At 31.7% G+C, this 14378-nt stretch overlaps 2 protein-coding genes across 2 annotated transcripts; one reads left to right on the top strand and one right to left on the bottom strand.

The window, feature by feature from the left end:
- Positions 1-5071: 5071 nt before the first annotated feature.
- LOC124537002 (centrosomal protein of 162 kDa) lies at positions 5072-13965 on the bottom strand. The gene is made up of 5 exons (XM_047113706.1): positions 13440-13965; positions 7457-8015; positions 6658-7173; positions 6366-6580; positions 5072-5314 (listed from the first exon to the last, which is right to left on the bottom strand). Exons 1-5 carry the CDS (start codon positions 13824-13826, stop codon positions 5099-5101), a joined length of 1893 nt encoding a protein of 630 aa, XP_046969662.1. The 5' UTR covers positions 13827-13965; the 3' UTR covers positions 5072-5098.
- On the top strand, positions 8868-13416 carry LOC124537003 (carboxypeptidase B-like). Its single transcript, XM_047113707.1, has 9 exons — positions 8868-9025; positions 10267-10530; positions 10793-10984; positions 11601-11734; positions 11874-12034; positions 12109-12240; positions 12476-12572; positions 12790-12936; positions 13063-13416. Exons 1-9 carry the CDS (start codon positions 8935-8937, stop codon positions 13300-13302), a joined length of 1458 nt encoding a protein of 485 aa, XP_046969663.1. The 5' UTR covers positions 8868-8934; the 3' UTR covers positions 13303-13416.
- Positions 13966-14378: the final 413 nt, after the last annotated feature.

Below are 14378 nucleotides of genomic sequence, written 5' to 3'. Positions count from 1 at the left end.
TTCAGGTGATGACTCAAGAGGAAAAAGTCAAATAAGCCTTAAGACGTATTCACCACAAATACAACAAAATTATTCAGGAAGACTAACGAAACATGCAAATTGAGACATAATATTGTGAATTTCGCTATTTTAGTAACTTTACGAATTTATGATCAACTTTAATAAATCACAAAAAACGTATATTATATATATCTATATTTATATCTAACGGACTCATGAAATGAGGAAATATTTAAATTAATAAAATACATGTTAGTATGCCTATATAATAGTATTATCAATATTATATTTATCGTACTAACGGGTTTAATCCATTAAGCAACAGACCGGTCGCCACATGCCCACTGCGGATGATGACCCTTCAAATCTAACCCGCACAACTGGTATATGTTTGTCAGTGTATACAATATTGACACATTTTATGGTGAACTCACTCGACAGTATAACCCTTCGAGCAATGACCTCCCTTTAGTCGGAATGACAATAATTAGCATTTATTACTAACAAATAAAACATCTTAATTGCACAAAAAATATTTTATTAAGGCTTTGAAGGCACCCAGTTTAGTTTGAAATCGGTGGATCGATTTGACTTATCTAATACATATTTAATATTCACTAAAAATATATGACTAGACACAATAAATTTCTAATAGACATTATTCCTAAACTCTACAAGAGTAGAGTGTTAAGAATAAGTATATATTATTTCAAGTATTATTATATAATAATCACAGTTTATATCGAACAACACTTGTCAATTTTACGACACAATACACAAAAATATTTGTCTAATTACCTTTAAAAGCAATTGAATTACGCAACCAATATTTAAGACTCGATCTCTAGAAAATTAACTAGATTACTATTGATATTAAGGATCTGTATATCGGTTTCATAGTTTTAGGTAATTATTAAGCATTTAATTACCTGTAAACTTCTGAGACCCGGCATCAACCATCATTATATTATGTCACACAAAAACTTAGGCCCGTCTTAAGACTGGGACTAGCAAAACCGTCGCCGCGAGTTTGACGGCGTCTTGTCTATCTTAGTAGATATATATAGTCTTGAACCACTGATGAACCCAAAAATCGCAAGAATACCGCTTGCACCCGCTTGTTTTGCTAAGACTGGGCTGAACAGACGTCACGCGCAAGCAACACAAGTGTTCCGTGCTGCTACTTGCATACTTAATATATTATATTTAAGTGATACAATTTCTGCAATTGTTATGAAAAACAAGTTTGTGCAAGAGAGTTTAGTCCATAATATTTTAGGATGACTAATTTCCAGCTTAGAAGAAAGGTACTAATAGTTACACAGATAATGTCACACAATTTTCTACATCTTATCAATTTAAACATTAACGTAACAACTTAATGTAATACAAATCAATACGCGACATAATTATGACTAAACAATCAATTAATATACTCTTAAATAATTACGTGCTTAATAATTATTACTAAACAAAAATTTTTTGAAATCTTACACACCTAGAGTGTACACCTCACACCTCTTAATACAAAGTGTATCTTATAAATAAAAAAATATTACATGCTAATTAATACAATAAACATTCATCATTATTGTGAATTAAATTTACATTTTTTTAAACAATAAAATTATCCTACGAAATCTATACCGACAAATTACTTTACGAGTATATAAATAGAAAGAAAAAGAGGATTTATATCTTCTTCACGACATTCGAATAATTTATACGCGATATTATTACTTAAAGAAATTAGCCACCTGGTGGTAAGTAGTCACCATAATCCACGTGACCGCTGTAAAAATATATTAAATATTCCCTAATCAATACATCGCCAATGCGACACCAACCATATTTAGCTTACCATAAATATTCCTTTTGTGCCTGCCATTACACTGGCTCACTAACCTTTAAACCGAAACAACGATGCCAATATGTACAGTACACATCGCTTATTCTACAGGTTAAACTATAGAATAAACGATGTGTGGGTACCAGACAAGCTTGCACAAAGTCCTACCACCAAGTAACATGTTTAATACAGCTTTTTAATGCTTTTAAACTAGCTATTTCTTTATATCAAACAAAACCAATAAAACATATAATATGATTCCAACAAGCTTTAATTTTAACCTTATTCAGTAAATACCAATAACGGTACTATCTGAATAAGGATAACCTGGCATATCATACTACACACTATATTTATATATATGTATGTATATGGTTAATTGATGTCGAGTAATGGAAATTACGGCGGTTTATAATAACTATTGCAAAGGCTATATATCAAATCGTTACCAACATAAATGTGCGTTTAACAATAATCAATTCCATTTTACAAACACGTTTAGTAATAAGGCACTTACAACGTTTAGGTTTTAGTACTTATAATGATGACAAAATCCGTTAACCCTTAGGTTTACTTTTCTTTCCACGTCCTAAACGATCATCACGAAATTTTACTTACACGATGTCATAGGTACAGAAAATGACAGGATCTATGATAAAGCCAGTAGCGGATTTACAAATCTAGTAGGCTAGTAGGCTTTACAATTTTGGCTGCCCCTACTTTTTTTTGCAACATTTATGATGTGTTCTATCGTCCTCATTACATCGTTTTTTTCCAGTTATTAGTATGATTATAAACTAGGTGATATTTCAGTCAGTTACTAGATTAGTTTTCCAACCCGCTATGTATGTATGGCGATACGCATATATAACAATATTCCCGACCACTTAAAGGATTTACCATTTACTATGTTTAAAAAAAAGGTATTTGATTTGCTTTTGAATAAATTGTACTATAACGTTAATGAATATTTATGTGACAAAAATTGATGAAAATATTGAAACTATTTGTATTATTATGTAATCCTTATTTTTTTTAATCTAAATTATTTATTCCTTAATTTTATTTTATTATTTTATTTTAATGTGATTGAATTTATGGTAGTCTTGCTTTTGTTAATGTTATATAAATTATTATTTATGGCATGTTTAATATTTTGCACACCGATAAATCGGTAGAATATGAGAATTTATATTAATGAACACCTGTATTGTGGTACCATATTCTTGCAAATAAATAAATGAATTATGAATTATGTAGTGACGAGTATACGGATTATAGACGTAATGTGTAAACATATAAGTATAGATTTTTTAATTTCTGTACGATAATAACAATTTTGGGCTAAATTTACCGCCCCCCCTAAATCTGCCACCCTAGGCTCCAGTCTACTTAGCCTATTGGTAAATCCGCCACTGGATAAAGCCGAACTAATCCAACGCCCCCATCCCAATTTACATAGGCACGATTGGGAATTAGATTACTTATAACAATATAAATTCCCAAGGTCACATCAAATACCTGATATTCCTATGAATCATTAAATATAATTAGTTTATTATAGTCACGATATTCATTATCATGGGAGTTTAGCCAAATTGGACCCAGGCCCGTGATTAGCAACCTTATGAGTTAGCCATTCAATCGTCGAGGCACTTTACAGACATAAAAACTAGCAGTAGGTAAGTAGGTATTCTCAAAAAGAACATGCATAAAACAATCAAGGATTTTAAGAAACCGATCAATTGCATTTATAAGTATATCACTAGAAGAAATATCTTCACGCTAACATCCAAATTTATTTTTGCCTTTGTAACATTCAAAATAGCCCCAATATTACATTATAACTTGCTTTTTTTAATTTTTTTGGATTAACATCGACCCATTTATATAAATAATTTATTTGCCATACAAAAATAAATCTAAATATTTATAGCGTAGCTCATGAAACTAGTAGTTAAAAATTGCAAAATAAGACGTCGATTTAGGTTTAACATTATTTGAATGTGTGCGTCAAATATTCTGAAATATTGATTAGGTACGTTTGTGTTAAAGAAATAGGTACCCAAGGTAACTACTTTTGTGAACTGATGTAGAACATAGATTGTACATACTCGTATGCTGTGGCTACGAACAGCACGACGCTCTCTTATGTCAACATGCCTCCTCTCGTGGCGGGTATACCATATATACATAATAATTTTAAAAATATGAATTACTATAAAAATATATTTTTTATTTAAGGAAACACTATTATTATTAATTTAGATGTTTAAAATTTAAAAAGATTAAAATAAAGTCAAAAACATAAGACTGTCTAAATTTTGTCAACTGCATTATGCATACAAGATGTGGTTCAAATTAATGATGAAAACAATACCAAATATTGCATAATATACCAATTTACAATAATTATCTAAACAAACCATGCCTAAAAAAATTACAAAACGAATCGAATTATTCTGGCGATATTTTTATAGCTAATGTATAGTATGAAATTTTCGTCATTGTTATATAGATCACAATCACGAAGGCGCGCCTCTACATTCAATTATTATTATCGGCGTACATTATTCTCAGTGAGTGACGCTCGTGTTTGCTGTACACGAGGTATTACACTGTGTCGGCGTGATGAACTTAAGAGGGATACCAAATGGTATTACCCCAATAGTTATTAAATATGCACTGAAATTTTTGCTATGCCGCGTACCTTAATATACAATATCTGCAAACGGGTAACATTCCATCTAAATAAAAACGTGCGTCCGACTTAATCCAGGGTACAGATGGTGGGCATCACGGTAGCATGCGAAAGCGATCTCGGGTTACCCACCGAAATACGGAGAAACTGCCGCTGTTTTATTGTCTAGGGCATCGGCGATACCATTTCCCTCACCCCAATTCCACGTGGAGGAAACGAGTAACGCGTTTTTCCAGCGAGATAAAAAAGCGTAAAAAACCCCATGTGGTTGTAAATTCACCGTGCATTAAGATGCACCTCGCCGATAATCGCATACCAACTGGTAAGGCACCCAAAATTTCTCTTAAAATATTTTTTTGGCTAAATAACTGCTTACACTAGGTCGCATGTCGTGCTTAATAAAGAGCTGACGTGAATATACGTTCGTAAATCTTCTTATTATACAGATATTAAAAACTATCAGCCTGCATCTGTTTCATGTTTGTAAAAAAAGCGCAAACCAAATTCATACCGTCAATTTTCAAACACAAATAGAAACGACAAGACAATCAACGATTATTATTCTTACTCAGCGGGTTATCTCCTCTGGCCTGAGGGTCGCTTCTGTCACTTTGATACCTTAATAATTTATCTTCAGCGGCCCTCACTCGTTCCTGGAGTATTTCAACAGTTCGATTGAGTAGCTTGATTTCTTCTTGCAGCGGATACAATTGCATATTCATCTGCATCAGTTCCTTTTCATGTGCCAATTGGAGAGTATGCAGCTGGGAATTAAAAATAAAGCAGTAAATTTATATTCTTACACTTCGATAAACGCCATTAGCTATCATAATAGCGAAAAACGACAAAATAATATTAATGAACCTCGACGCAAAACGCTAATCTGGGGGCACGGCAGTGCCCCAGCCAAGTCTCGAGCAAAACGGGCACGGTCGTACCATCTTTTCTCGATTAACTACTTATTACTTAGAATACTGAGTAAAAATAAGAATAAAATTTACGTAACCATACATAGTACGACACAACTTAGATGTCGCATCGGCTAATTTGATAAAACCTGCTAATTGATGATTACTGCCAATTTATACAACCAATAGAAATAGCTAACTATCGCGACATTAGACGCTATTCGTCGCTATAGATTCTCGCATTAGTTCAGCGCGAGAATGCAAGTGCAAGTATATATATACATAGCATAAAAAACAAATATACTCGTGAATCGTTGTATTCATCCCTAAACATCACAAAATATGCAAATGTCTTTAACAACGAATATAATGCTGCTTTACTGTATTGTCTCAATCTTGTCACTGGAATCGTCTAGAAACGTGCAGGTTTTATGAATGGGACAATTCACGAGATGATTAACGAGATGATTAGTTATTTATGAGATACTTCGAATTTCACTCATCCAATAATATCAGGTCGTATACAATTTTAGTAAGATTAATACTAACATCTTATCAAATATTATCATAAATCTTAGTTTTTTAAACGTACTTTCATTGTTATTCTAATTATTATATAGTGTCACTAGTAATTAAAAAAATATATTTTTAGTATTCTCAAGTTTCTTTTTTTTAATTATCCCTGTATTAATTATCGATTTATTGTTTGCTATGAACCAACGAAAACTATCTACAGTATTTTGTTTGCAGCTAGTTTATACCCAACATTATAATGTTAGTTCATTAATGTTTTTTTGTAAATACATATTTCAATACAGAGTTTTAATTGAAATTAAAATCTAACGATATAATCCAACCAAAAACGATCATTTGTTTTATATAGATTAAACACATGAGGAAAACTTACATCTTGAATCCTCTTCTTTTTCAGCAATATCAGATCTTCGTTGGTGCGTTTAAGCGATGCAAATAATCCCGCTCTTTCTTGCATTAAGTTTTCTTTCTGCTTCCTAATCTCACCTAATTCTGATTCCATTTCACTATTCACTCTTGCCAATATATTTTCTGCTGACTTCGCTGGCTTACAAAATGTTTTCTTCTGTGGGTTCAAGTTCATTAAAACTGTAACAAATACAACCATAATATAAGACAAATTCAATAAAGAAAAACAGCATTTAAAGTAAAAATAAATATATCACCTTCTTTTTCCTTTTGTGAATTTCGTAAATTCTTCTTAAGCTCTTCTGTTTCTCGATTAATCTTAGAAATAGTTCGTTGTTTGACAGTTAGTTCAGCTTGAAGGCCTTTTATCGTAGCAACCAAATAACTATCCTCTTTTAATTTATTAAATATTAGTGCAGAATTTTGTGTTAAACGACTCACTGCTGAAGTAGCTCGATCTGATTTATTGAATGTTTGCGTAGCGACCGTGTGTTGAAATCGAGGTGTTGTTTGAACAGCGGCATCAGTTAGATTACTTTTGTTTATTTTAATCTTTAAGTCATTATTCACTTTGCGATCTTCCATCAGCTGCCGTTCCACATCGATGATATGATTTTCATATTTTTGCTTCATGTCGCCAAATTTCTCTTGTAAAGTTAATAGTATGCTCTGAAAATGATTCTCCTTGTCTTTAAGTTCCTGCTCTAACCTTGAAATACGTTCTTCTAATAATTTCTTCTTATTATCTTCAATTGATGATGTTTTTGATGCAACTAAATAAATCAATCAAAATTTATTAACAGGAAAGTCTTTTAAAAATCACACTCGTAAATCAAATTTTAATCTATACAAAATGGCGGACACACAAATCAAATCAATCAATAACAATTCATAGTAATTATGAACATATGCATATTATCTTTAAAGATTTTTTTAAAGAAACTGAGAAGTGACAACTTGTTTACTCGTATACTCGTTTATCAATTAGCACCAAAAATTTCTTTTACTCTCAATTGACAACCAATGAAATGGAAATTCACAAAATGAAAAGTCTACCTATTAAAGCGGAGACTGAATCGGGATGTTTTCTTTTCAATATCATTTCCATCTCCTTTACTTGTCTTTGAAGATCTTGAATAGTGAGAGCATCTTTATCGCGCTGTATTGCTATATTTTTTCGTTCATTTCTTTCCTTATTTAGTTCAGTCATTAAATTTGTCTCATTTCGCTTAGAAGTTTGAAGTTCTGAATTTTTATTTTCATATTCTTTTGATAAGCGATGAACAAATTTTTCACATTCAGTAACTTTTAATGAAGCTACGTATTTTTCCTCATTTACCTGGTCTAACTTTTTACGTAATATTTTATTGTCATCTGTTAGCTGTACATTAAGTAACTCTAAACTTTTAATTCTTTCATTTGTGTCCTTTAATTCTTCTAATAAGGATTCGTGTTTACAACTCGTATTTTTCTTCGGTGTATTTGTTGTAAATTTCGCTACTTTCGCGGCCTCTTTTTTCTTTGAATCGATGACGCCAGCAGAGAAAGGCCTCAACTTTGGCTTACGTCGAATTTCGTTTACCTCCTTATTACCCTGTTTTGTACTTTGGTTATTCTAGAAACATTAAGTAAGATAAGCATGTATTTATTCATAATACGAGATAATAAATTCTAGTTGATCGATCGATTTTCATTTTTATAAATGTCAATGACTTCAGGAAACAAATCGGAATGATCGGGCATTAAAGACTTCACAATTAGAGTAACTGTAAATGAAGCTATCTTGAATCCAATCGTAACTAATCGCTATAAAAGGTACTAAGCGAAGAAAACATGTTTACAGTAAACACAGTTTGTCTTTATTATTAAATAACTGCAACTTAGAGGCAATGACCGGGCATGGCGCCTCTGCTATAAGCAGGTTGTCATACTGGTTCCAAAATAAATATAACTGCCTTGGTGATATTAACTATTCAAACACTGGACAACATTCTCTGACCCTAATCTGTTACTTAATACGTTATTATTTTTCAAATCGCAATTCATTTATTCATATATTCACTTATAAATAGTAATTCGCTCTGTTTACAATGCAAAATATACACTGAAATAGAAGTTAAATACAGCGAATCGCTGACTCAACACAAAATCTTTCGGATAACAACTCGTATGCACATCAATACTATTGGTTTTACCTAACATTGACTTATAGGACTCATATAAAATACTTAAAAAATTAAAAGGGATGGTGAGTAGTTATTTTTTATTATATAAGGTTTAGCAAGTATATATGGGCAATGAATAAGCTTTAGGTATTGTTATTATTGATAATATTTCTCAAATCCCTATTGATTTAGTCTTGTTTGTTTTTGTATTTTAAATATTTGCGATATTTTTCGTTAATTCATTGATTTATTTACATCGTGTGCATGAGTAGGAGCTTTTAAAAGTGGCCTGTAGTTGCGAGCAGATCGTGAAGTGCATAGATGCGGTTTGTTTTATGCGTGGGTCAGTAACGGTCGACATCAGTAACCATGAAGATGTTGTTGTGGACGGTCGTGTTTCTGGCGGTCACCACATCGACGTTCTGTACACCGCTTATTAATGAACTTGAACCGGGAAAAGGTAATATATTTATTTATTAATACTTTTATCCAATCGTATCTAATATTATTGTGTTGAATACGTCTCTACATATCGTAATATTTAAATTATCTATAATTATTATTATATTATTAATATATTATTTAATTTATATCGCGTTTTTGTAATTTTTTGAATTCAATTCTTCTTAAAGAATGGTGTTAAAATTAGAGTGTTAATAAACGTAATTAATTATTATTTGTTGGTTTCGAAAACAAATTGTAGAGAGCAGTATGACGTTAGAATATTACTCTTTATCCGCATTCATAGATCGCATAGTAAACATTACCGGAAACAAAGAAAATTTGGATACAGGACATATAGTCACCTTCGACACTGACGTGAGCAAAATCGCAGATTTAGACTTGCGGAAAAGCGCTAAACAAATCGAGAAACACAAGACAATACAAATCAATTATGTGTACGCATCTATACTCTACGACATTCTTAATTAGCAAATTATAAATTTAAAAATGTTATTTATTGTATGGTATTTGCATCTGGATTACAAACCTTATTTTTTTCTCTAAGAACCTAATTGATTCTATAACATCATATTACTTTAAGTATTATATTTTTATATGTAAAACAAATCAAATTTTTAGAAATTATTTAATGTGAGCTGGAAGAACCAGCAACAAATATGTAGCAATGAAAACAAGGCTCGAGCAGAGAAAGTATTTTTAACGTGTCACTTATGAACAGGGACCGCATTCTAATCAACGTAGTCCTTTTAAAAATGCGTCGTGTGATGTATGGACGGAACTATAACAGTGAGCGAACTTACCGTAGGCTATAAATCAATCAAGACATGACGACCCAGCATTTCTTATAATTCCATGCATTATTCCGATAAGATCAATTTAATATAATACTACTTTATTACCATGAGACCATAACGGACATAAATTAAAAAATATTAAATTTTGTTGCAGATTTTGTTTAACTTTACACACAATTGTAATTATTTATGTAAAACAATAGTTAGATTTCTATCGTAAAATGTATGTATTCAGAATTCAGTGCGCACGTCCTCTTATACAAATAAACAAAGGACAACGCACCAGTAGGATCGTATTATGGTAAATAACAGTTATGACGATAATTACTCACGTTTATTACAAGGCTAAACATAAGAGAGCTAACACATAATCGAATATTATGGTAGCATGTATAACATAACTTTTGTAATAAAAAAAAAATATAATCCTAAATAATTTTAGAATGGCCGAAGCGTGGTTCAGTGAAACAGCCACAAGATGAACCGGAAGTTACAGAGATCTCAACAGAAGTACCGTCAAATACCGATTTGAAAGAAGGAGCTCCGGTTGAATTAGGAGATGAAATTGAAGAAGAAATTGCGATACTTGCGAAAGCGGCTGAGGTCGCCGATACTAAAGTAGACTATTCGGGCGCACAGGTGTGGAAAGTTTCTACGGAGAAAACTGGTGTTCGAGCAACTCTAGGAAGACTGCGTCGTAGAAACCGTGAGAAAAATTTATGTTTTTCTTAATCATAGAGTCTTGACACGAAAAAACTCTTCTTGTATTAAAAACTATAAAACATATATTTACTTTTAAATTTATCGCTGAAATGCAGGGAATACACATATAGGGTCAATTATGAATGCAAATAAAAACATATGATTTTGGTATTTTCTTAATCATTCTTAAACTTAAAATATATCATTATTACTTTTTTTTATACTAAACATCATCAACACAATAATAAATAATGCCTATTTGCCAGTTATATCTACTTGGGCCGGAAACCAGACGTACTTGGACGTACTCGTAAAATCAAATGCCGTACAAAATGTAACAAGAATCATGAAGAGAGAAAACATTACATTTCATGTACTAATTGACGACTTGCAAAAGAGAATAAACGAAGAAAATCCACCACTCGATGAGAATGAAATCGAGCTTCAGGACAGGCGAGGTTTGTTATTAAATTAAGTTTTAATTAAATATCCTTTCGCACAGAACCCACAACAATATTCCAAGGGTTGGTGTAATTTTGTTACAGCAAGAGCTTACAATTTTTGGCGTTACAGGGCCAGCCAGCTACGGTTAGGTTTGATAGGTGCCTACATGGGTTACAATTCCGTAAAAATGCCCATGGAGTATTGGCCGTATGCGAATTGGGGTTCGTTGTTGTTTAGGCATTAGCTAAATTGCACGTTTATGTTTTAACTTGTGTTGGGAGTTTCGAAATTTGTCGTCTTCTTAGGGTAAAGGAAACGTCGCACGTTCTTTTCAAATTGAACTGCGACTTTTTTGTGTGACTAACGTTTTTATGCATATTGTTTATGTTATGGTACCAAAAGTCCGTGATTCATAAAACAGTACATTGACCGGATTGTGAATAATACGAAACTAAACCTCAATGCTTAAGACGTAATGTAATCATGAAAGTGATTTAATACTAAATTATGTCGATTCTATAAATAGTTACTAAACAAGTTTCAAAAATGTCTTAATAAAATGTTTTTCTAATAAAATGATTGTCATTCTAACTTCTAAGTATATATTTTATAACAAATACTTTTTATCAGGTCATCGTATGACGTGGAAACAATATCATAGGCTCGAAGATATTCATGGTTTTATGGACTACCTAGCCAAAACATACCCAAAAATTATCAGCGTTAATACTATCGGGAAGTCATATGAAGGAAGAGATCTTAAGGTTTGTGTAACATATCCTGAAACGCACACAGAATAAATAAATAATTCAAGTAGCAAGCGTTGCGCTTATAAGTTATAACAATATATGCAGATGCATTTTTAAAGATAATGAATAAATTTAAAAGTATTTTAATTTTCAGGTGTTGCGTATATCTGATGGTAAACCGACAAACAAGGCAGTGTTTATTGATGGAGGAATACACGCGCGTGAATGGATTAGTCCAGCGACCGTTACGTATTTAATTAATCAAATTGCTGAGAATTTTGATGAAGAATCCGATGACATTAGGAACATTGATTGGTAAACTATTAACTTGCAAATACATATGGAAAAAAACACAAATACCTATATTTCTAACAATAATTGATATTCAGGTATATTCTTCCGGTCGTCAACCCAGATGGATATGAATACACACATGTTAAAGATCGCTTGTGGCGGAAAAATAGAAAACCAAGTATTGGAACAAGAGCATGTGTCGGCGCTGACCTCAACAGAAATTTCGGGTAAAAATATTATTTATTGAAATTTTCAAAATTAGAATTCTATTAACAACTCAAAACCTTATTCAATATTGAGGGAGATAGTTATATTTTTTTTAATTAAAATTGGAATGATATTAACAATGGCCAGCACTTATTGAATCAGTTTTTTTTTTATTTCATTCCTATTCTGAGTTGCAAATGACAATGAGTATAATGGAATGTGCGGATGTTTTTATGATTTATTGTCAATTTCTAGATATCGCTGGGGTGGAAAAGGAGCATCTAGTAATCCTTGCAGTGACATCTATCGGGGTGCCAGAGCTTTCTCCGAACCAGAATCCAAAGCTGTCTCAGTGAGTATAATACATTTAATCGTGTAAAAAAAGTCTTCTCACCATCAAGAACATTTTATGAAAAGTAAATAAACAAATATGTTTTACATATATGAATCACATTGCAAGGGTTTGTATTTATTATTTTGAGAAGCGTCAATATTGAAAGAAATACCTCATATGATTATGAATATTATTCTTAGAACTAACAATAACAAATAACACATTTTTTTTTTAGGAATTCATCAAAAACAGTGCTGCTAATTTCTCGGCTTATTTGACATACCACAGTTATGGTCAATATCTACTCTATCCATGGGGCTATGACACTGCTGTCCCCCCAGATCACAAAGATTTAGACGTTGTAGGAAAAAGCATAGCCGCAGTAAGTAAAACAATACCACAAAGTATTATTATATGTCATTACATGTCAATAAAATCTATTCTTTTCTTTTTCTTCTTTAAAAGTTATAAACATTTTAATATCATTAAATGTGATTATTTTTTTCAGGCTATTGAGAGGACAGGTGGTTCAAAGTACTCAGTAGGTTCATCAAGTGGTCTACTTTACCCTGCTTCTGGGGGCTCCGATGATTGGGCCAAGGCACAAGGAATAAAATACGCTTACACAATTGAACTGAGTGACACGGGACGATACGGTTTCATCTTGCCTACATCCTTCATAGAGCCTGTTGCCAGAGAATCACTGGCTGGAATCAGAGTACTTGCCAGTCAAGTTCACAAGCTCTAAATATTACAATTAATCCTATTGATGTATTTATTTTAACATAAGTTGTGATATCGTTATTAATAACGTATTGTAAAACATTAATTTATTAAAATAAATGTACTTAAGTATATTTAATACAGATATTTTGATAATCTTACCTTTTCATTAAAAAGTGATTTATATTCTCCTATACGAATTTCTTTATCACTGGGCTTAGTAACTTTTATTTGTGGTATGTTACCGGAATCGATATATGGACGAATACCATTCACAGCCGTCGCTACGGGGCTACTTTTTAAAATATTTTCAGTCTCATTGGCAATATCCTCTGCCCTTTTTAAAATTAAGTCCACATCATCAACATCCTCGCCTATTTCTGTATCCTTATTTTTAGAGACCGAGAGCTTCTTAATTTCCTTAAATATCATTTTAATCTCTTCGTCACTATCCTTATATGCTTCGCAAGTTTTCTCGTGTAACAAAAACTCTTTTGTACTGTTATCGTTACAAATTAACTCATGAGAAAGCATCTCTGATTCTGCCATAATACTATCTTATTAAAGATAATTACTTGCAGACTTTTAATTTTAATATATCAATAATAAGGTCTTATATTATTTCGAATTAATTTTAGTTGTTATTATTCAATCTAAATGATCCGTTGCTAAGCAACCATTCCATTATTCAAACTTTAGCTTCAATCTGTTTCTTCTGTCATACACATAGATAATATATATTTTATGCATATTTAACTATTTACCTAAAATGTATATTATATTTTTATTGCATTATAAATGTCTATTTACAAATGGAACAAAATACTATATGTACTTATTAAATGAAATATCAATAAATGAATGTACATTGATACACATGCATTTTCAGTTGCTTTTCCCTTAAGTCAACAAAAAAAAGTCAGTATAATCAACCCTATCGGACCCTACCCTACAAAAAAAACCTTTTTGTTCTCAAGTTACTGTTTCTCAGTTTCATGAAAAATCAATGATACATATATTTCTCACAATTAACTAGAAATTAAAAATGAGAGCAATGAAATAACTGACAATGCAATTAAATAGTACGTAGAACGCTAAATA

Source organism: Vanessa cardui, chromosome 17 (genome assembly GCF_905220365.1).
Source record: "Vanessa cardui chromosome 17, ilVanCard2.1, whole genome shotgun sequence".
Lineage (NCBI taxonomy): Eukaryota > Metazoa > Arthropoda > Insecta > Lepidoptera > Nymphalidae > Vanessa > Vanessa cardui.
Note: the sequence above shows the minus strand (reverse complement) of the source record. Positions and strands in the feature narration are given on the sequence as shown.